Raw genomic sequence first — 24,018 nt, forward strand, 5'->3', positions numbered from 1 at the left:
TTTTATTGCAATTGTTGATTTATTTGTGGACATTCTTACATTTTTTATTGCTAGAAAATCGATTATTTATGGGAAGTTTCGATTTATTTATGTGCTTTTTGAATTGTTTATGGAACTTTTCTAGTTTATTATTGCTTCCACCCCTAATTATTTATTGGTAATTTTCGAATTATTTATGGAAACTTTTTAATTTATTATGGGACGATTAATTGGCTGCCGACATTAATCTCGCGGTATACGGCGAGTCGATAGAGAAAGTGGAGCTTACAGCAGTGCGGACGATCGGCATAGTGGAGGACTAGATTAGGTCGAAACGGCTGGCACTCGTATATCACAAAACGGAGGTTGTGAAATCTGAACAGTAGGAAGTGGCCATTACAAACGAGTGAACGATCAACTCCAAGTGCTCACTGAAGGAAGAACGGTCGGTGATCGATAACAAGCCAAAAACATGGTCATATCGGAATCGATTCAAGAAGCGATCCGATGACGAAGTGTACGACAGGAGCTATCTGGATGGTCAGAGAAGAAGGTCATCTACTGTGACAGTGTCCCTGGGGACGTTCTTTCGTCATCTTCAAAGAAAAAACAATTTCGGAAGTACAATTTTTCAACACACTTTTTTTTATTGTATACTTCAATTCGGTTTTACTTGGCGACGGTGTATGTACAAAATTCGTTGTAATCTCCGGTCCCGGAGGACCCAGATCATTCCGGAGATTGTCATGAACTCTTCCTGTTGTCGTTTGTTAAAGTGCTAGTTTGCTTGATTGAGCGTTGACGAAGGTTAGTGTTGCTGCTGCTGTTGACAGTTCGGGTGAGAGTGAGGGGTGGTTGAAATGAGGGCCTTCCAGGTGGGACAATAAGTTAGGTGCCCGAAGAGGTCATGATCTGCGGAATGATCCGTTCTTGTTCCCGATGTGGGGCGGGAGGGGGTTAGTGCGTCACAAATCTTATCTACCTAAAAATACATGAATGCAATGCAGGTTCTGTGGGGATTTCCTAGGGTTTCAGGACTTTCTGGGAGTTTACCTTAGCTAGCTTACCAACAAAAAACTAATTCGAAGATGGGAAGGGGATGGGACTAGGGAATCACCGCAATTCGGGTGGGAAGAGGATTTCGGGTGTTCATCTCCGGATTTTGATGCACGGCTCGCAAGTGCCGGGCCTCATGAACGCCGGGTGACACTGGGGGCACTTGGCGTTTTCACCGTACCAGGCCCTACTGTCGTCATCGCTGCGAGCGTAGGCTGGGATTTTGATCTGGAACGAGTTGACCGCTCCGTCCTGTTCGTAGATGCTTTGGGCAGTGCCAGCGCTCTCCAGCGGGAAGGTGAAATCGGGGATGGCCAGTTGTTTGCGAAGTTCAAGGTAGTTATGAGTCGGCGGTTGGATTTTGCGTTTGTTGGCTTCAGCGATCGCGTTGCTGGTCGGAGGGTTCTCGCCGGCGTTTCCCGTTTCGGAGGAAATCGAGCGAGCCGTTTGGTTGTGTTCACGGTTTGAGTCGGGTAAGTCTTGGGCCGCGGGGTTCAGCTGAGTGAGCAGCTTCTCTTCGTCGGACAGAGGCGCATCTAGGGGAGGTTCGAGACCGAAGGATGGGATGGACCACTTCCATTGGTAGTAGATTGGGGGGCCTTTGGTGGTGGCGTCGTCGTAGAATACGTATTCCTTCTTCGGGGGCAGGAGGTCGTTGGCCGGAGTTGGAACGCTGAAGGGCCGAGGAACGTTGTCATTACGAACCTGGATTTGAGCGTCGCCCTGGAGCTTATCGATTCCGGATTTGATGGGCCCACTGGAGGGTTCGTTAGTAATGGGCTGGCGAGTGAAGATTGCTTCACTGACGAAGCGATTCTTGATCTTATCGAAATTGGCGACGTTTTGATATGGCGGCAGGAGGTCGCGGGCTGGAACCGGGACCTTGGACGTTACCGGTGGTCGTTGCAAAGCAAAGCGATTCTCGAACAGGCCAGCTGTGGCTGCTGGAGGGTTGAAGTGGATCGTGGTTGGTGCGCGATTCGATTGACGGGGATCGGACAGTGGTAGGACAGGCCTAGGGGTTGTCGTCGTAGTTGTGACCGTGGAGAAGGTGCCCCTTGGAGCTGTGGTTGGAACAGATGGGCGGAAAGCTGGTCCTGTTCTGGTGGAAAACTGAGCTGGGTTCAGCTGCGGCGGTTGCAAGTCCGTGACAACGATAGTAATTGGCTTACTGGTCGTACTAGGAGCTGTTACGAAGGGAGTCTGGCGTGGAGTTGTCGTAAATCTGGCTGTTGGACGGGAAGGCGTTGTCGACGAGCTGCTGAAGAATCTGGTGGTGCTAGAAGGAACGGTTCTTGGAGTTGTCGGTGCTGCCGGAGTTGGAGCGTGTGTTGGAGCCGTATTTCGGATGCTTTCGTTTCGTCCGAAAAAGTTGGAGAAATCGTAGTCCTTTCGGTTACCTTTCTTGTTAAAATTCAAGATAGATTCGAAGGGCTTGAATCCAGCTCCCAAAGATTCCTTTCCATTGCCTCCTCGTTTGACTTGTTCTTCAGGCGTAAACGGTGGTTCATATCGAATGGATGGCACTTTGACGTTGACCTGATTGTTGTTGCTGGCAGCTTCCTCAACTCTACTGGGAAGCTTCTCTGTGACAGTAGCCTGAGTTTTGCTTTCACCTTCTTTGACATCTCGACGTCCGTTGACCTTATTGCCTTGCAATTGCACTTCTTCAGTGCTCAACGGAATGGCAGTGCTCAATGGTGCATCCAATTCCTGTTTGTCGTCCTTACGTTCCTTGTCATCGTCTTCCTTAGCATACCGCGTACTCCAATGGATCGGTAGGCCGTGATTACTAGCACTTTCTTCAAAGATCTCACTTGTCGTTTGTTTCGGCTTGACGGTTGGGTTCTTGCCCGAGTTCTTTCCGTTCGCTGGTATAGCGTTTTGAGGGGCTTGTGTATTTGTCTGAAATTAAAAAAGAAAGTTGGCAGGCATCAAACTAATTGAAAATCATTAATCTATAAGAGAGTTTGCATTGTACTCTTGTGCTGTGGAAACACAAATTTTCTGATGCTGGAAGTTGGTACGGTAAAGGTTGGTAATGTGACTCAGACCTCTAGTAAGGTCATTCAGCCTCATGCCATTCAACTCTGATCCCTACCTCCAAGTAGCACCGGCCGGAATACGAGCAACCTTACAGAAGATCGGATAACCCATCCTAGTGGGAACTTTGGTCGTATGCTGGCAGAGACGGGGGGTTTGATTCGGCAAACTTACTGGGTCCCTCCGGACAGTAAACCGAGGAATGAGTGTAATCAGTTTCGTACCTTTTAATTCCGCCCTATGTTGCTTATCCTTTGACAGATACGCGTATTTCGACTACCACTTGTAATCTTCCTCAGTGTCAGTTATCCACTATAACTGACACTGAGGAAGATTACAAGTGGTAGTCGAAATACGCGTATCTGTCAAAGGATAAGCAACATAGGGCGGAATTAAAAGGTACGAAACTGATTACACTCATTCATAGAGGGTATTCTGCTTAGAGGGTTCGAAAAGTCGGTACAAGATCAGTAAACCGAGGGTTGGAGTTAGACCTTGTGAGCCCTTAAAAACCAATCACCGAAAATTCAACAAGAGAATACGAACAGAGACCGACGGCAACGACCCCAGCGAACAAAAAGTACGTGAAGCGACTGAAGCAACCGGATGTCACCACCGCATACGCGCAGAATCTCGAGGCTGCGTTGCCGGATGAGGATAATCTCAATGAAGCCCCTCTAGAGGACTGCTGGACTGGAGTACGATACAAGCAGCCATCAACAACGGAAGCAAAGGTCAACGTTGGGTATGTGGAACGGAGCCGAAGGAACGATTGGTTCGACGGTGAGTGTAGAAAGATTTTTGAAGAGAAGAACGCAGCGAGGGCGGTCATGCTGCAGCACGCGACCCGACAGAACGTGGAGCGATGTAAGCCTCTTCCGGGAGAAAAAGCGGCGCCTGGCAGAAGCGGAATGTGACCAAATGGAACTGCTGTGCCGTTCACAACAAGCACGGAAGTTCTACAAGAAGCTCAACACATCCCGCAAAAGCTTCGTGCAGCGAGTCGAAATGTGCTGGGATAAGGGCGGAGGCCTCTTGACGGACGGACGTGAGGTGATCGAAAAGTGGAATCAGCACTACAACGAACACCTCAATGGTGCGGAGAGCGTAGACATAGAGGATCAAGGCAGTGGCAGATATGTCTGTTTACGTCAGTACAGTAGGGAGTAACAACGAGCCAACACCCACGTTGAGGGAAGTTAAGAAAGCTATCCAGCAGCTCAAGAACAGTTGATCAGCTGGTAAGGATGGTATCGGAACTGAACTTATCAAGATGGGCCCGGAAAAGTTGGCCACCTGCATACACCGGCTAATAGTCCAAATCTGGGAGACCGAACCGCCACCGGAGGATCGGAAGGAATGGGTCATTTGCCCCATCTACAAGAAAGGTAACAAGCTGGAGTTCGAGAGCTTCCAAGCAATCACAATTCTGCATGTCATCTACAAAGTGATATCTCAGATCATCATTCACCTGTAAGTATTGGGTAGGGCAGTCGGGTCGGGAATACCACAGAGATTCCCCGACTCAATGGTCTCAAGGTTGGCACGTTCATTATACAATTACTCGCGGGCAGGTAATTCTCATGCAAATGGAGGAAAACCACAGTACATCTACACGGTACATCAGTTCATTCTCACTACAACTTTCTTGGCTTATTCCTGGCAGTTTTACTCCTACTTTCTTATAACTATCTGACCTTATGCTGCTTTTCGGGGCCCCTTTCTCCTCGTGCTCCACCCCTTCTTCTTCTTCAACTCCAGCGGCGAGTCACGCGCGGACGTGGATCCTCAGCTCGATCTCCACGCGTTGGGGGGTGGCTTGGGACACGCGCTGCTCCGTATTCCGGCCGGCTACTCGTCCGGGTCCTTACCGATGTCGTAGCGGTTCGGTCTTCGGCCTTTGCCGGAATGACTCCGGACACTCGGATGTCGTAGGGCACTTCACGGGGTACTTAAACCAAAAAACGGCGGGGTTCTGAGATGGGATGAATGTATTACTTCGCCTCCTTTCCACCTCTAGAAAATTTCTCTATAACTTCTCTCTGCTTCTATTGTATCCTCTTCTTAAACTTTTTTTGGTTGTCGACTGTCTTAATCGACGAACTCTATGCAAGTAAGTCTGCAATATGGAGTTCGCTTGGAGGTCCGTGACCTCGTACATCGGTCATTGCCCCCACATCCCTTGTTGTGATCTTTTAATGGCCCCATTACGCCACCCCTCATGGCCGCCTAAGAATGGTAACCATCCATCTGGCGATGGATTTTGGAACTGAGGTGGATGGATGATCATGGTCTCCTCGTGGGGTGGTGCAGCCTGAACGTGACTAAGCCTATCACTGTCGGGAGTTTAGCTGGGAAAACCTTACATTCATAACGAATACTACCTGCTTTGTTCAACCCTTTGAAGTCGGAATTTTTCCAAGCGGAGTATTTTCTACGTTTTTCTGTAGTTTTGGTGGTCAATAGCATAAAAACGGTAGAATATTATGCAGAATATTTTTACTGGATATTCTAGGTCATCCAAACTATTCTTGAGTATAGATCCCGAAGTCTACGGGTGTAACGGTAACTTCTTTCATTATACAAAGCTACGATTTGTAATATATCATGTCTAGTAAGTCTTCTGAAAGATTAATAGACACTATCAGATCAGTCGGGATATCCTAGGTCATCCAAACTATTTTTGAGTTTAGATTCTAAAGTCTACGAGTGTAAAGGTAACTTCTTTCATTATACAAAGCTACGATTTGTAATCTATCTTGTCTAGTAAGTTTTCCACAAGGTTAAATGGACAATATAAGATCAGTCGGGATATCCTATGTCATCCAAACTGTTTTTGAGTTTAGATCCTAAAGTTTACGGGTGTAACGGTAACTTCTTTCATCATACAAAGCTACAATTTGTAATCTATTATGTTTAGTAAATCTTCTGAAAGTTCAATTGAAAGTATCAGATCAGTCGGGATATCCTAGGTCATCCAAACAAATCTTGACTTTAGATCCTTAAGTCTACGGGTGTAACGGTAACTTCTTTCATTATACAAAGTTACGGCTTGTAATCTATCATGTCCAGTAAGTCTTCCAAAAGGTTAATGGACAATATCAGATCAGTCGGGATATCCTATGTCATCGAAACTGTTTTTGAGTTTAGATCCTAAAGTTTATGGGTATAACGGTAACTTATTTCATCATACAAAGCTACAATTTGTAATCTATCATGTCTAGTAAGTCTTCTGAAAGTTCAATAGAAAGTATCAGATCAGTCGGGATATTCAAGGTCATCCAAACTGTTCTTGACTTTAGATCCTAAAGTCTACGGGTGTAATGGTAACTTCTTTCATTTTACTAAGCTACGATTTGTAATCTACCATGTATAGAAAGTCTTCTGAATGGTTAATAGACAATATCAGATCAATCGGGATGTCCTAGGTCATCCTAACTTTTCTTGAGTTTAGATTCTAAAGTGTACGGGTGTAACGGTAACTTCTCCATTAGGGCCTGTCCATAAACTACGTAGACTCTGAGGGGGAGGGGGGGGGGTGTCTGACCAAAGTCTGCGCTCCATACATTTTTCCAAATTTTTGTATGGACAAAAGTCTACGAGGGGAGGGGGTATCTAAAATGGCCAAAAATGAGTCTACGTAGCTTATGGATACATATACATAGCTACGATTTGTAATCTATCATGTCATGTAAGCCTTCTCAAGGTTACAGTGATTGTTTTTATCAACTAAGCTTCATAACAGTAATGAAATCCATAGTACACCCGAACCTCCATTTAGGTAACGAGTCGGGACTGCCTAAATAGATTTTTTACCTTAATGGATTCATTACCTAAATGGATTTGAAAGGTTGCAAAGAAGTTTGAGAAGGGCAAGTGGCTTGCTGATGCAAAGGAGAGGGGGGGGGGGGTTCTGGGTAAAGGCTTTCAGATGTAAAGGAAGAGGGATTTAAAGGGAGTTTTTAGGGAGAGGGGCGTTTCCAGGCGTGTCAGGGCATTTCAGGAGATTTCAGAGGGCTTTTAGGGGGCTTCATATGCTCTCAGGTGAACTTCACGGGAGTTTCAGAGACGTTCCAAAGCGTTTCAAGGCGTTTCGGGGCGTTTCAGGAAGTTTCAGAGGTATTTTAGGGGGCTAAGAGGCTTTCAGGTGCGTTTCACATGGATTTAATTTGTGTTTCAGAGGTGTTCCAAGGCGTTTCAGTAAGTTTCAGAGAGATTTTGTGGGGCTTCAGGAATTATCAGGTGAGTTTCACGGAGGTTTCAGAGGGGTTTCAAAGGCGTTTCAAAGCCTTTCAAGGTGTTTCAATGCGTTTCAGGGCATTTCATGGTCTTTCAGGATGTCGCAGGTGAATTTGACGGAAGTTTAATACGGGTTTAGTGGCGTTTCAATGCGTTTCAGGGCGTTTTAGGGCATTTCAGAAGGTTTCCGATGAATTTGAGGAGGCTTAAAATGCTCGCAGGTGAATTTCACGGAGGTTTTCTGAGGGTTTCAGAAGCTTTTCAAAGCGTTTCAAGGCGTTTCAATGCGTTTCAGGAGGTTTCACAGGGGTTTTAGAAGGCTTCAGTGGTTCGCATGTGAATTTCACGGAGGTATCATGGGGGTTTCAAAGGCGTTTCAAGGCGTTTCAATGCGTTTCAGTGCGTTTTAGGGCGTTTCATTACGTTTCACAGGAGTTTTAGGGGGCTTCAGAGGCTCTCAGGTGAATTTCACGCAGGTTTGAGAGGGATTTCAGAGGTGTTTCAAAGCGTTTCAAGGCGGTTCAAGGCGTTTCAAAGCGTTTCAGAGCATTTCAGAAGGTTTCACAGGAGTTTAAAGGGGCGTCAGAGTCTCTCAGTGTAATTTTACCGAGGTTTTATAGTGGTTTTAGAGGCGTTTCAGAGCGTTTCAATGCGTTTCAAAACGTTTTAAGGGATTTCAATGCGATTCACGGAGCCTCAGGAGCTTTTATGAGAGTTTTAGTGGGCTTCAGAGTACATAGCTACAAGAGGTTGTGTGAGCATGAACTTCATTCATAATGCTCCAATAGATCACTGATTATACTTGTAGATCAAATGGCCTTAACTTTAGGGAGTTCTTGGATATTCCTATTCAAGCATAGAACGCACCACTTGATAGAATATAGATGCCTGGGGCTATGTGAGTATAAACCTCATTCTTAATGCTCTTAGATACAACTAGTAGCCCTCGTAGATTTGATGACCTATACTCAAGGGAGTTCTTGGAGAACCTTAAAGGATCATTGGTAGATCCGATGACCTATACGCAAGGAAGATCCTCATACTAGCAACGAACTCATCACTTGACAACACATAGCAACATGAGGCTGTGTAAACATAAATTCCATTCGTAATGCTCCAATAGATCACTGATTACCTAAACTCCAAGGAGATCTAGGATACTCTTAAACTTTTAACCCTTAAACACTCCGTAAATGTCCCGTTACTCTTAATTCTGATTTTTTCTCGTAAACCAACTTTATTTGTAATCCTGAGTACTCCTACTGCTCTGAACACAAATTCTATTTAGGTAACTTTACCTAAATGGAGGGACCTAAAGGGCTGTCCATAAACCACGTGGTCATTTTTTGGGAGATTCCGAGGTAGTTTGGTTGACCTGGATATCCTTGTAGTGTCTCTAAATGCTAGTAGGCTTCAGGTTGCTCCAGTAACTGCGGTTGATTATGCAACGTTACTCAGTATAACAGACATGGCTACTGTCACGAGTGCAGACCTGATGTTCCGAACTCCAAGATTGTTTGACTGACCTCGAATATCCCTATAGTGTCTATAAATTACTTTGTAGATATCAAGAGCTTCACAGATCCCAGCAGGTTATGCAATGCTATTATTTGTGGGGGAAATACATAAAATTATTCTAATAGATTTGAAGGACTTCACTTTAGCATAGTTTGGAATACTTAGAACATCCCAGAAAATAAAACACCTTTTGATATTCTTCACGAAGGCTTAATAAATACATATAAACGTAATCCACATCCAAGTTCAGCCTTTAGAACAACTGGTGTGTTAATTATTCCGTTTTTTCAAATTGCATAGTGTTCAGGATGTTCTAGGTTATCAATGAAGTCCCAAATACAAATAATCCAATTTTTCCTTAATAGAGAACTCAATTTGCAACAACTTTGGCGGGTTTTAGAAGAAACTGCGATCTAAAAAGATCCACCCACGCACCAAATGCACCATGTACAAAACGCTGATAAGACCGGGGGTTCTCTACAGGCACGAGACCTGGACTATGCTCGAAAGGACAGCCACGAATCGAGTATTATTGCGAGGAATGGTTGATCCAGTTTTATCATATGTTATGATGTATTACTTTATAAATAAAAAAGGAGTCCACAACAAACCTTGAAGTAGTTGTATTTGAATGCATCCATGTTGAATCCAGCCGCGTACGGGGTATCCAGCAGATCAGGTCGTGGCGTTCGAAGTTCATTCTCGTCATCCGTCACAAACGGTTTATCCCGTTGTCCTGCAAGAAAATACTTGTAAAAATTCAGCTACTCAGCTATTCCATTCAAAATTACCAATCAGCAAATTGGCCGCGTAGTTACTCTCGGCCTTGGAGCAGTTGACCATGTACCAGTGGTCGCAGATCAGCATCCGTTGCTGGAACAAGGTCGTATTTGGACAAGCGTAGCTAAACTGGCGTCCCAATCCGTCACACATGTGGTAGATCTGCCAAATTCCAAAAAAAAAAACGCAAATTCAAGTTTGACAAAACTCCCGCGACAAACTCGGATTGACATGTAGTTACTAAGATGCGGACAACAACTCACCTGACAGCCCGTTTCAACGTCCGCGTAGTATCCGGCGGCACGTCCACTGCAGGAAAAACTCGTCTTGGCGGCAAACTTGAACGAACCATCGTTGCTGAGCACCTGGGGCCGTTGCTGGAAGAAAAACAGAAGAATCGAATTAATAAACTCCATTCGTCACGAAAATCACCCGGCTGAACGGTGGTGTGATTGATTGTCAGTTTCGGTGAGTCGCGCAAACGGTAGCACCTCAACCATTGCGGTTTTTTGTAAGGTAGAGGTAGAATCAGATTAGTCTACGTAATCTCGCGTTTAAGCGAGGGAGACTTCAGATTCATCTTTCTATTTTTTTTACAGTCGTCTGCACTTTACACGTTGAATATAAACCATTAAAAGAACTCTACGAGATGATGATAAACCCGACCGCCACAGCTCGTCACTTAGTAATTAAAAACTTTGCGGTGACGTCGCCCTTGAATAGAAATCGTCTCGATAAAAAGGTCATACGGTCATACGGAGGCGGTTGTTGGAAGATTCAAAGATCTGTAATTTGCTTTGATTACTAATTAGTGTCTGGGTGTCTTTGTCGTGGGTGAAGCACGGACATTCCAGTTGTTCGAACAATAAATTGCAACATTATGAATGTAATTACCGATTTTGATAGATTGCATGCCGACTGCATTCTGCCTTATTGTCTTCTATGCAATGTTTATCTTTTGCGAATAAAATATTACGATCATTTCATATAAATTATGGCAACTGGAGAATAACGCGTGATACTTTGTTGTTTGTTAGTCTACTACTGGTAGTTAGTTGTACAGATGTGTCACCGATGTAAATTTTATGTCTATAATAATGCTTATGCCATCCACTATAAATCTATTGGAAGTGCCCAGTGCGTAGCTTTAAACTTTCTATAGTGTGATTGTCGCAGCCTTGATCAGCTGGAATAACTTGGTAATGCATATCGGAAGGATAATTGGTCTCATCGTTAGCCTATTAACGACCGGGAGAAAATCATCGTCACGAAAAACTTCTGCAACTCATCAACCAACACCACCAGTGGAAACTTTGATAGTAGGTTGACCTGTGCGTACGTTAGGCATATGGATGATTGGCATGATGACCAAAATACACGCGATCTGGGAACAGATTTCATCATGATGGGCGATATGTAACGGTGGTTGATCGGTTGATGGTCGATCGATGCAAGAATGTTGAGAATCACGGGATGATCTTTATATTCAGGGTCTGGCATAGTAAAGGCTGGGTATGCTGCGCAATTCAGATCCCATTGCACAGTGGCTGATTTCGTCGTTTTAGCGCGCTTAATTAATAACTTTTTTACTATGAAGTTTAGCGTCATGGTGTCTTCGGGAAAGTTTTTTACTATAATAAGGAGCTTCTTTTGAGCTTCTGTGAAAAATGATCAATCCCCCTAAAAGTGAGATAGAAAATTTATTTTTTGAATTTTTCAAGATACGAGGTTGGTGTCTCCACAAAAGTTGTAGAAAATGTTGTTTGGAGCAACTTTGCCGAAGACACAAAGTTTGAAACTCCGTTACTTTTCAAGATACGTTACGTTTTCTTTCATCGACCCCTTGAAAAAGGTTTTTGCGCAATAACTTTCTAAAAATTGATTCTACAATTTTCTCATGTTCTACAAAGTTATAGATAATGGTAAAACACACAACTTTGCCGAACATGACATCCCGCTAATTCCAAAATTAAAATAGTTATAACGGTTTTTATAGTTTTTTGGGCCATATTTCAAGCACATATAACTTAGCTATAGGCAAATATATGCAAATTTCCTTTTACGCATGTGAAAGTACATGTAATTGCCTCTCTTAGAAAGCCAAAATCATCAAACTGTAAGAAACTGTAAGATGGTTTTTGTATAGAAACTTACATCCATTTATGTTACTCTTATATGGGATTTATATATATTTTCAACATATTTATTTGACATTTCATGTCAGCTTGCATTTTTATTGTTATTGTAAGTGTGTGTTAATATAAAGAAAGGTTTGTGGTGTATTTTGGATCATTCGTGAAGTACGTTACATAAATACTTACCATCTACAGTGACGATTCGTTCGTTGAGAGCTCGTTAGATGGGCTGTCTCGATGGTTGAATGTTCACTGGTTGGGGCAAAACCCAACTAAAAAGCACTGTCAATGTCAAAATAGATGTCAAAACGAGTTTGACGTCTGACCGCCGTCGCATCACAGCTCCTGTATACAGAACGATTACGCAAGTATGTGAGTGTTCCGTGACGTATTTCTCGTCACTTGCGTGTGTCTAGAGCATTTTGATCAGTTGTCAGTTGCCCCAACGAACGAACACGATTCGCTAATCGGGGCGCAGTCGTGACCCAACCAGCGAATCCGGACTGTAATTCTTTTGTATTACTAACTCAAGTGCTCCACGTAGTCCACGAAAAGAGCGAATGAAGTGCCATTTCTTAAAAAAATCCAAACATGCGCGTGACATATTCTGTCAACGCTCTCACTAGTACATATCTATGTCTACATTGGTTATAGTAAATTATAAATCTTATTACACTTCAAAGAAAGCTGCTGTTAAATCGTGATCCGACGAAAGAAGTTTCAATTTATGCGTTTTTTCTGGTGGACTACGTGGAGCATTGTGAGTTAGTAAGAAAATAGAAATAGTTGATGAGTTTTTATGTAACGTACTTCATGAATGATCCAGAATACGCAACAAACCTTTCATTATATTAACAATAAAAATGCAAGCTGACATGAACTGTCAAATAAATATGTTGAAAATATATATGAATCCCATTTAAGAGTAACATAAATGGATGTAAGTTTCTATACAAAAACCATCTTACAGTTTCTTACAGTTTGATGATTTTGGCTTTCTAAGAGAGGCAATTACATGTACTTTCACATGCGTAAAAGGAAATTTGCATATATTTGCCTATAGCTAAGTTATATGTGCTTGAAATATGGCCCAAAAAACTATAAAAACCGTTATAACTATTTCAATTTTGGAATTAGCGGGATGTCATGTTCGGCAAAGTTGTGTGTTTTACCATTATCTATAACTTTGTAGAACATGAGGAAATTGTAGAATCAATTTTTAGAAAGTTATTGCGCAAAAACCTTTTTCAAGGGGTCGATGAAAGAAAACGTAACGTATCTTGAAAAGTAACGGAGTAACAAACTTTGTGTCTTCGGCAAAGTTGCTCCAAACAACATTTTCTACAAATTTTGTGAAGACACCAACCTTGTATCTTGAAAAATTCAAAAAATAAATTTTCTATCTCACTTTTAGGGGGATTGATCATTTTTCACAGAAGCTCAAAAGAAGCTCCTTATTATAGTGTAAAACTTTCCCGAAGACACCATGACGCTAAACTTCATAGTAAAAAAGTTATTAATTAAGCGCGCTAAAACGACGAAATCAGCCACTGTGCATTGTGATCCACTAGCATCTACCCAGCAACTCCTATCCCTACCTCCTCGTGATACCGGCCAGAAACTATGAGCAACCTTAGGGAAGATCGGGTAATCAACCCCGGTGGAAACTTTGGTCGTAGGCTGACAGGAAAGGGGGGGGGGTTTGCTTCGGCAAACCTGAACGTCTGTTCTCCAGGAGGAGCGGCTCACAACAGCGTCTGATCCCCATGTTAGGGGCGGCTGATCTACGTCCGAGTGCCAGGGAAGGACTCTAAGCTCAACTGTGCACTATGGTCCTCCGGAAAGTAGGGGGTTGGTGTCAGGCCATACGAGCCAGCCGTAAAAAACTATTGTAACGGAAAATCAGCAAAAGAATAATGCGAACCGAGACCAACGGCAACGACCCCAGCGAACAAAAAGGACTTGCGATTGGAAACTCGGTACGTGGAACTGCCGATCTCAACTTCATTGGGAGCACCCGCATACTTGCCGATCTACTGAAGGACCGCGGATTCGGCATCGTAGCGCTGCAGGAGGTCTGTTGGACAGGATCCATGGTGCGAACGTTTAGAGGTAATCATACCATCTACCAGAGCTGAAAAGAAGCTCCTTATTATAGTGTAAAACTTTCCCGAAGACACCATGACGCTAAACTTCATAGTAAAAAAGTTATTAATTAAGCGCGCTAAAACGACGAAATCAGCCACTGTGCATTGTGATCCACTAGCATCTACCCAGCAACTCCTATCCCTACCTCCTCGTGATACCGGCCAGAAACTATGAGCAACCTTAGGGAAGATCGGGTAATCAACCCCGGTGGAAACTTTGGTCGTAGGCTGACAGGAAAGGGGGGGGGGGGTTTGCTTCGGCAAACCTGAACGTCTGTTCTCCAGGAGGAGCGGCTCACAACAGCGTCTGATCCCCATGTTAGGGGCGGCTGATCTACGTCCGAGTGCCAGGGAAGGACTCTAAGCTCAACTGTGCACTATGGTCCTCCGGAAAGTAGGGGGTTGGTGTCAGGCCATACGAGCCAGCCGTAAAAAACTATTGTAACGGAAAATCAGCAAAAGAATAATGCGAACCGAGACCAACGGCAACGACCCCAGCGAACAAAAAGGACTTGCGATTGGAAACTCGGTACGTGGAACTGCCGATCTCAACTTCATTGGGAGCACCCGCATACTTGCCGATCTACTGAAGGACCGCGGATTCGGCATCGTAGCGCTGCAGGAGGTCTGTTGGACAGGATCCATGGTGCGAACGTTTAGAGGTAATCATACCATCTACCAGAGCTGCGGCAACACACGCGAGCTGTGAACAGCTTTCATCGTGATGGGTGATATGCAGACGCGCGTGATCGGTTGGTGGCCGATCGACGAAAGAATGTGCAGGTTGAGGATCAAGGGCCGATTCTTCAACTTCAGCATAATAAACGTGCACAGCCCACACTCCGGAAGTACTGATGATGACAAGGACGCATTTTACGCGCAGCTCGAACGCGAGTACGATCGCTGCCCAAGCCACGACGTCAAGATCATCATAGGAGATTTGAACGCTCAGGTAGGCCAGGAGAAGGAATTCAGACCGACGATTGGTAAGTTCAGCGCCCACCAGCAGACGAACGAAAACGGCCTACGACTCATTGATTTCGCCGCCTCCAAAAATATGGCCATACGTAGCACCTTTTTCCAACACAGCCTCCCTTATCGTTACACCAGGAGATCACCACAGCAGACGGAAACTCAAATCGACCACGTTCTGATTGACGGACGGCACTTCTCCGACATTATCGACGTCAGGACCTATCGTGGCGTCAACATCGACTCCGACCACTATCTGGTGATGGTCAAACTGCGCCCAAAACTCTCCGTCATCAACAATGTACGGTACCGGCGACCGCCACGGTACAACCTAGAGCGACTGAAATAACCGGATGTCGCCTCAGCATACGCGCAGAATCTCGAAGCCGCGTTGCCAGACGAGGGCGAGCTCGATGAGGCCCCTCCCAAGTAACAATTCCATTGCTGATTGGTTTTGATTGATTTTTATTAAGGTTTTATTACAGCAATAATTAAAACTCACAGTTTTATGATTGCTTTTATGAAAACCACTGATAAAATGTTTGATAGTATACTTGAAGATATCCATAAAGACAGATTTCAAGAGTAAACAAAACTTTCCGATATGTAAACCTTCTGGCAATCATTATTACCACAATAAAACTGTTAAAACTCTCAACAGATGGCGATCCGTTCGATTAGTAACGACATCTGTTGGTGGAAAAGCAGAAACTATGACACTGCTAGGTTTATTGTGGTCATCATAAAAGTAAACTTGCTTTCGTTTTATTTTCGCTGGTTATGGTCGTCGCCATATTGAAGAATTAGCTTACGTGAACGGAAAATAGTTAATTTTGCTTAAATTAGCAATGAATTGATAGTTTGCCACCATTTTCATAACATGCTCACATAAATAAATTCTCTCTGCTGAGTTTTCTTGTGATTCGAGATAGTTTTACTAAATTCACAAATTGATTTATTTCATTCCAAGATGATAATATTCACTATTTCCGAAGCGCATTAATTTTATGATTCTGCAACCCCAATATTCACGGTAAATTCGAATGCGCATAAGCCTACCAGCACAATAACTACTAAAATATAACTTTGAAATGATCGCTTTCTACTTACGAATGATGTATCCTCCTGAACTTTACGTGCCATCGAAGAAGCGTCTCTCCATTTTGAGCTGTCATAGTTTTTGTTGAAAAAAAAACAACAACAATCGAGAGGTTTTAAAACGGGTTTATTGCTTCTCTTAATGCGGTTTGCAAAACCTCTCCGAGAGTGGTCCACTTAGCCGGAAGATGCTCTTATAGAGGTTATCAAGAGGTTTTGATGTATGATTCAGTTTTATTGCAAGTTTTATAAAATTAGTCATGAAGATCTCTTGTAGAGCCGAACTTAACTTAAAATGTTACTTGGGCTCTAGAGGACCGCTGGAGTACAGAAAAGCAGCCATCAACGACGCATCCGAGAGCACCATCGGGTACGTGGAACGGAATCGACGGAACGAATGGTTCGACGAAGAGTGCAGAACGGTTTTGGAGGAGAAGAACGCAGCGAGGGCGGTAATGCTGCAGCAAGGGACTCGACAGAACGTGGAACGTTACAAACAGAAGCGGAAACAGCAGACCCGCCTCTTTCGGGAGATAAAGCACCGCCTGGAAAAAGAGGAGTGTGAAGAAATGGAACTGCTGTGCCGTTCCCAAGAAACACGGAAGTTCTACCAGAAGCTCAACGCATCCCGCAACGGCTTCGTGCCGTGAGCCGAAATATGCAGGAATAAAGACGGAGGCCTCTTGACGGACGGACGTAAGATTTATTATTTTTATTTATTACTAGCTGACTCGGCAAACCTTGTATGTATTGCCCATTTTAAATGTGTTTGTGTAGTTTTTTTTTTTCACAATTATCTACCATTCAATATTAATTTTATTGTGTTATTTTTGAAATTCTTCGCATCTCATGTATATTTCAGTAATGTCACAGTTTTTTTATTCAATAAATTGAGTAGTTGATTTTAACAACTTTTTCTACATTTAAACATAGCCACCCTGAAGTCAAATTGAACCGTGCTGTCATGCCGATCGTTCTAATATTTCGTCGACTACAAAGGGTATGAAAAGAACGTCGTGTATGTATAATAGAACAGAACTTCTATCAGAACATGCATGTTACCTTAGAAATACATAGTTTGTGTTTGAATTGCCCGAACAAATTTTATCAATGGTTTAATTTTTGTTAAAAAAAGCCCACCCTTTCATAACAGTGTACAACTCCTGGAGAAATCAGTGGAGGAATCCTTGGAGGAATCCCTGGGTGTGGAATAATGCGTGTATAAATTCCAGGACGATGATTTCCTGGAGAAATTCCTGGATAAATTGCCGTTGTAATTTCTGAACGAATTACTGGATTAACTTCTGCAAGACTTCGTGAGGTAATTTCTGCAGGAGCTCCTGGGGTAATTCCTGGTGGAATTCATAAAGGTATTCATGGAGGAATCCCAGAATCAAATCCAGAAGAAATGCCTGGATTCCTAGAGGATTCCCTAGAGTAGCTCTTGATGGAATACCTGGAAACACGCCTGTGCGAATTCCTGGAAGAATATTTAGAGAAATTCCATGATAAATCTTTATAGGAATTCATAGAAATTCCAGGAGGAATTTCTGAAGGATTTTCTTGAAGAATCGTCGGAAAACTTTCTGGTAGAATCCATGGAGAAATCCTTTAAAGAATTTTTTGAGAAATTCCTCGCAGAAATTGCTGCAGGAATTTCATGAGGTATATCTAGAGAAATACCTGGAGGAATCACTGGAGGAATGATGATGATTAACCTGGGCTTGTTAGGGGAATATCTGTAAATAAAAGAAAATCGGGTTAAGTACGGTTCCTTTGAATTCCACTAAGAATTTGCATCCTTTGACAGATACGTATTTCGACCTCAACTGTAAGGTCGTCTTCAGTGTCTTGTACTTGACTCGACTCAAGTCGAGTCAAGTACAAGACACTGAAGACGACCTTACAGTTGAGGTCGAAATACGTATCTGTCAAAGGATGCAAATTCTTAGTGGAATTCAAAGGAACCGTACTTAACCCGATTTTCTTTTATTCACTGGAGGAATTCCTCGTGGAATCCTTGAGAAATCTCCAGAGGAACTCCTGGAAGAATCACTGCAGAAATTCCATCAGGAAATTCCAGAGGAATTTATGGAGGAAGTTAAGGAAAAATTCTTGCAAGATTATCTGGATGAATAATTGGAGAAATCATCAGAGGAGAGGAATTCCTGAAGGAATCTCTGGAAGAATCTTTAGAGAAATCCTTGAAGGATTTTTTTGGTAGATACCTGGACCAATTCCTGAAGGAATTCCGAGAGGAAATGCTGGTGGGATTCCTGGAGGAAAACTAATGAACTAATTCCTGGAGATATCTCTGGAGGAATACCTGGAGGAGAAATTTCTAGAACAATTCCTCAAAGAAACACTGGAAGAATTCCCGGAGGAATCCCTGGAAAAATTCCTGGAGAATTTTTTAGAAGAATTTCAAAAAGGGATCCCTGGAGGATTTTCTGGATCAATTCCTGGATAAATTCTTGGAGTTATTCCTGTAGGTACTCTTGGTGGCAATCCTGGAGGAAATGCCTGGATGAAATCCAAAATTCCTGAGGTAAATTCTGCTGTAATTCCTGAGTTAATATCTGCGGGAATTCCTGGGGTAATTCCTGGTGGAATTCTCAAAGGTATTTCCAGAGTAGTCCCAAAATTCAATTCTGAAGGAATGCTTGGATGAATCCCTGGAGAAAAGAATTTCTGGAGGAATTCCTAAAAGAATTCGTGGAGGAATTCCAAGAGCAATCCCTAGAGGATCTAGAGGTTTTTGGTTGGGCAAATTAATGGCGTATCGAACCGCCGAAAATTTTTCTGCATAAGGAAAATGCAGGGACGTGTAATGAAAACCGTCCAAGGAAACGGCATTTTTGAATAACCGCCGAAAATTATTCTGCATAAAGAAAATGCAGGGACGTGTAATGAAAACCGTCCAAGGTAAAGGCGTTGTTGGATAACCGCCGACAATTTTTCTGCATAAGGAAAATGCAGGGACGTGTAATGAAAACCGTCCAAGGAAACGGCATTTTTGAATAACCGCCGAAAATTATTCTGCATAAAGAAAATGCAGGGACGTGTAATGAAAACCGTCCAAGGTAAAGGCGTTGTTGGATAACCGCCGAAAATTATTCTGCATAAAGAAAATGCAGGGACGTGTAGTGAAAACCGTCCAAGGTAAAGGCGTTGTTGGACAACCGCCGACAATTTTTCTGCATAAGGAAAATGCAGGGACGTGTAATGAAAACCGTCCAAGGAAACGGCATTTTTTGGATAGTCACCGAAAATTTTTCTGCATAAGGAAAATACAGGGACGTGAAATGAAATCCGTCCAAGGAAATGGCGTTATTGAAAAACTGCCGAAAATTGTTTGCATCAGGAAAATGCAACGATGTGTAAAGAAACCCGTCTATGGATATGGTGTTGCATGATAACTGCCGAAAGCTGTGCGTGAGGAAAATGTAGGGATGTGTAATGAAATCCGCCCATAAAAATTGCATATCGTAAAACAGTTTAAAATTCAAAGTACGCAATGAAAACATATCTACTGAAAATATGTTGTAGACCCTCTTTCGAACTCGTTTTGTAGAATCTATTTTCGTATAATGAAGAACATTTGTGTGTTATATATGGTCCATCTGTACCATCACATTGAAGCATTGAAAATGGAGTTGTATGATATACGGAATCTTTAGTCTGATAAATCTCAAATTCGTTAATCTCTCGTTTTTTTTCTTTTTTGACAAATAATTCTTACAAAATATGTTCGTTTTCGTTGAATGTGTCGAATTTTCGCAATCGTGAATAACGATTGATTTGAGTGAGAGAAAAACAGGGCCGGCTACATAACGAGACGAGCGCTTGAAGGAGAGAAGACGCATCACCCAACTGCGTGTGTTGAAGTTATTTTTATTGGAGCTCGGCAAAACCCCATAGATGATCGGTTAGCATTGCAAGTTATCAATCAAATGATATAGGTTCGATATTAACAAAAGTGCGTTTACTAAACAAAAAAGTAAATGTGGCCATTCGTCTTAATTCTTCTATCTTGAAGTGTATCTTGTTGCATTGGTGCCATAAGGATGAAGAGAACGAAATTGAGGGTTTGAGCGTAAAAATAAGCCTGCTAGTAAGAAAACTTTTTTTTTTTTTTTTCTTCGGAGAAGAGGGAGAATGTGGGGTATGAACAAAGCTGAGTAGCATTCCCCATGCGTGTATTTCCCCTAGCAAGCATCAGTGACAGCCAGCACCATGACGGGTTCGTCGTCAGTGTGATGCTGCCTCATTGACGAGTGGACTGTTGGCGGAGCAAGACGCCATCACCGTGAGGTTCCGTATTATGCCAAGTGATTCTACTGCAGTTTGCTAAGATGGCTGGGAACGGATTATCCCAGTGAGTTGCCCGGTATTCACAATACCTGAGAGAATTTCTGAAGAAATCTCTAGAGAAATTCCTTGAGCTATCTTCTACTCCTGGAGGAATCTCTAGAGCACTCCCTAGAGGAATTTCTGGAGGATTTTCTCGAAGAATCACTGTAAAACTGTCAGGAAGAATCCCTGAAGAAATTCTTGGACAAATCCCGGAAAGGATTCCTGGATGAACCCCTGGTGGATTCTCTAGAGAGGAATTGCTTGAGGTATATCTAGAGAAATATCTGGGGGAATTTCTAGAGGAATCTCTAGCGGACTTTATAGGGACGAATCCCTGAAGAAATTTTTAGACAAATCCCTGAAGGAATTCACAGAGGAATCCTGGTACAACTCCTGAAGGAATTTCTGGAGGAATACCAAGAAGAGCCATTAAACAGCCACCATCTTAAATTTGGTGTTTGGGCCACCATTTTGCATATTGCGGTCGCCATTTTTGGATTCAAGACTTCCCTTTACCAAATATACCCATATTACATGCATTTAGGGTCTAAAACTCCTTTAAACAGCCGCCGTCTTGAATTTGGAGCCGCCGTTTTAGATTTTAGATCGCCCTCTTGGAAACTGTAGTAGCCATTTTTGGACTCCGGATATCTTCCTTGTACCAAATATACCAATTTTTCATAGTTTTAGGGCCTAAAACTTCATTGAACAGCCGCCATCTTGAATTAAAAGCCGCCATTTTGAATTTAAGACCGCCATATTGGATATTTAGGTGGCCATTTTTGGACTACAGACATTTTCCCCATACAAAATATCCCCTTAGTGCATGGTTTTAGGACCTAAAACTTCGAACACAATCTGTAAATTTAACTGAACTGAATGTAACAAATTGACCTCCATCGTGTTCGATAGAAATTTATGAGTGATGTTAAAATTACACTGCTGATTGCTGAGAGAAAAGTGTTAACACGCTAAGTACCGACAGGCAAAAAAACGTGGAACTGTTTTTTTGCACATCCATATCTCAGCAGTTAGTGAACCAAATTTCAATCTTTTTGCGTTAACGGAATCCTACACTATCCTAGAGAGCTGTAGTGATAGCCGATTGGAATTTCATGCAGCTTCCGGTGAGAACCAGGCGAAAACATTAGTTCCACATTTTTAACTTCTTCCGGTTCCGTTTTGTTCCCGGATTGGTTGTGAGTACCATGTCTTTGTAGCGAGTTCTTTCGGAACCTCGACAAGATAGCAACATTCTGTCTTCGGCAAAGTTGTTCAGAACAATAACCACTTCCTGGTGATGGATTTCATAGTTCCGAATTTCACCACCACGTGGCGCTAGTGTACATAGTGACTTCCGGTACGACTTTGGTGGGATATAGCACGAGATTGAAGCCAGATAGGAAGATGCGATCTTCGGCAAAGTTGTTCAGGACTACGAGTACTTCTAGGTCATGAAGGGCATAGTTCGAAATTTCACCACCACGTGGCGCTAGTGTACATAGTGGCTTCCGGTACGACTTTGGAGGGATATAGCACGAGATTGAAGCCAGATAGGAAGATGCGATCTTCGGCAAAGTTGTTCAGGACTACGAGTACTTCCGGGTCATGAAGAGCATAGTTCAAAATTTCACCACCACGTGGCGCTAGTGTACAAAGTGACTTCCGGTACGACTTTGGTGGGATATAGCACGAGATTGAAGCCAGATAGGAAGATGCGATCTTCGGCAAAGTTGTTCAGGACTACGAGTACTTCCGGGTCATGAAGAGCATAGTTCAAAATTTCACCACCACGTGGCGCTAATGTACATAGTGACTTCCGGTACGACTTTGGTGGGATATAGCACGAGATTGAAGCCAGATAGGAAGATGCGATCTTCGGCAAAGTTGTTCAGGACTATGAGTACTTCTAGGTCATGAAGGGCATAGTTCGAAATTTCACCACCACGTGGCGCTAGTGTACATAGTGGCTTCCGGTACGACTTTGGAGGGATATAGCACGAGATTGAAACCAGATAGGAAGATGCGATCTTCGGCAAAGTTGTTCGGGACTACGAGTACTTCCGGATCATGAAGACCATAGTTCAAAATTTCACCACCACGTGGCGCTAGTGTACATAGTGACTTCCGGTACGACTTTGGTGGGATATAGCACGAGATTGAAGCCAGATAGGAAGATGCGATCTTCGGCAAAGTTGTTCAGGACTACGAGTACTTCTAGGTCATGAAGGGCATAGTTCGAAATTTCACCACCACGTGGCGCTAGTGTACATAGTGGCTTCCGGTACGACTTTGGAGGGATATAGCACGAGATTGAAGCCAGATTGAGGAAGATGCGATCTTCGGCAAAGTTGTTCAGGACTACGAGTACTTCCGGGTCATGAAGAGCATAGTTCAAAATTTCACCACCACGTGGCGCTAGTGTACATAGTGACTTCCGGTACGACTTTGGTGGGATATAGCACGAGATTGAAGCCAGATAGGAAGATGCGATCTTCGGCAAAATTTGTTCAGTATATATTTGGAAATTGTTGATATTTTTCGGTGATTATAAACACACTGAAACACGATTTATGATGTTTCGGCCTACTGTCATTCAGCCATCATCAGATCTAAAATATATTTTGAAAATTCGTTACATTTTAAAATTAAGTCTTAACCGAAACGTCATAAATCGTGTTTCAGTGTGTTTATAATCACCGAAAAATATCAACAATTTCCAAATATAAAACTCGACGGTGACCAAAACCCTTAAGAAGAAAAAAAGTTGTTCAGGACTACGAGTACTTCTATTTCATGAACTGCATAGTTTGGAATTTCACCACCACGAGGCGCTAGTGTACATAGTGACTTCCGGTACGACTTTGGTGGGATATAGCACGAGATTGAAGCCAGATAGGAAGATGCGATCTTCGGCAAAGTTGTTCAGGACTACGAGTACTTCCGGGTCATGAAGAGCATAGTTCAAAATTTCACCACCACGTGGCGCTAGTGTACATAGTGACTTCCGGTACGACTTTGGTGGGATATAGCACGAGATTGAAGCCTGATAGGAAGATGCGATCTTCGGCAAAGTTGTTCAGGACTACGAGTACTTCCGGGTCATGAAGAACATAGTTCAAAATTTTGACACCACGTGGCGCTAGTGTACATAGTGACTTCCGGTACGACTTTGGAGGATATAGCACGAGATTGAAGCCAGATAGGAAGATGCGATCTTCGGCAAAATTTGTTCAGTATATATTTGGAAATTGTTGATATTTTTCGGTGATTATAAACACACTGAAACACGATTTATGACGTTTCGGCCTACTGTCATTCAGCCATCATCAGATCTAAAATATATTTTGAAAATTCGTTACATTTTAAAATTAAGTCTTAACCGAAACGTCATAAATCGTGTTTCAGTGTGTTTATAATCACCGAAAAATATCAACAATTTCCAAATATAAAACTCGACGGTGACCAAAACCCTTAAGAAGAAAAAAAGTTGTTCAGGACTACGAGTACTTCCATTTCATGAACTGCATAGTTTGGAATTTCACCACCACGTGGCGCTAGTGTACATATTGACTTCCGGTATGACTTTGGAGGGATGTAGCACGAGATTGAAGCCAGATAGGAAGATGCGATCTTCGGCAAAGTTGTTCAGTGCTACGAGTACTTCCAGGTCATGAAGAGCATACTTTAAAATT

General features: G+C 42.9%; 1 protein-coding gene across 2 annotated transcripts in view; it reads right to left on the reverse strand.

Annotated features, from left to right (window-relative positions):
• Window positions 1–601: 601 nt before the first annotated feature.
• Window positions 602–24,018, reverse strand: part of LOC109401731 (mucin-5AC-like) — a 445,165-nt gene continuing 421,748 nt past the window's right edge. The window contains exons 3-7 of one of the 2 annotated variants that reach the window (XR_009998759.1): window positions 9,879–9,992; window positions 9,627–9,777; window positions 9,447–9,571; window positions 1,033–2,940; window positions 602–961 (exon numbers count right to left, since the gene is read on the reverse strand). Coding sequence is in view for 1 of the 2 variants with exons in the window: in XM_062856730.1 (XP_062712714.1) it covers window positions 1,129–2,940; window positions 9,447–9,571; window positions 9,627–9,777; window positions 9,879–9,992 (2,202 nt within the window). In the remaining variant the exon portion in view is untranslated. Of the gene's footprint in view, window positions 2,941–9,446; window positions 9,572–9,626; window positions 9,778–9,878; window positions 9,993–24,018 lie in introns of both variants that reach the window. The other variant, XM_062856730.1, reaches the window with a different exon arrangement.

The sequence above is a fragment of the Aedes albopictus genome, chromosome 3, assembly GCF_035046485.1.
Source record: "Aedes albopictus strain Foshan chromosome 3, AalbF5, whole genome shotgun sequence".
Taxonomy (NCBI): domain Eukaryota; kingdom Metazoa; phylum Arthropoda; class Insecta; order Diptera; family Culicidae; genus Aedes; species Aedes albopictus.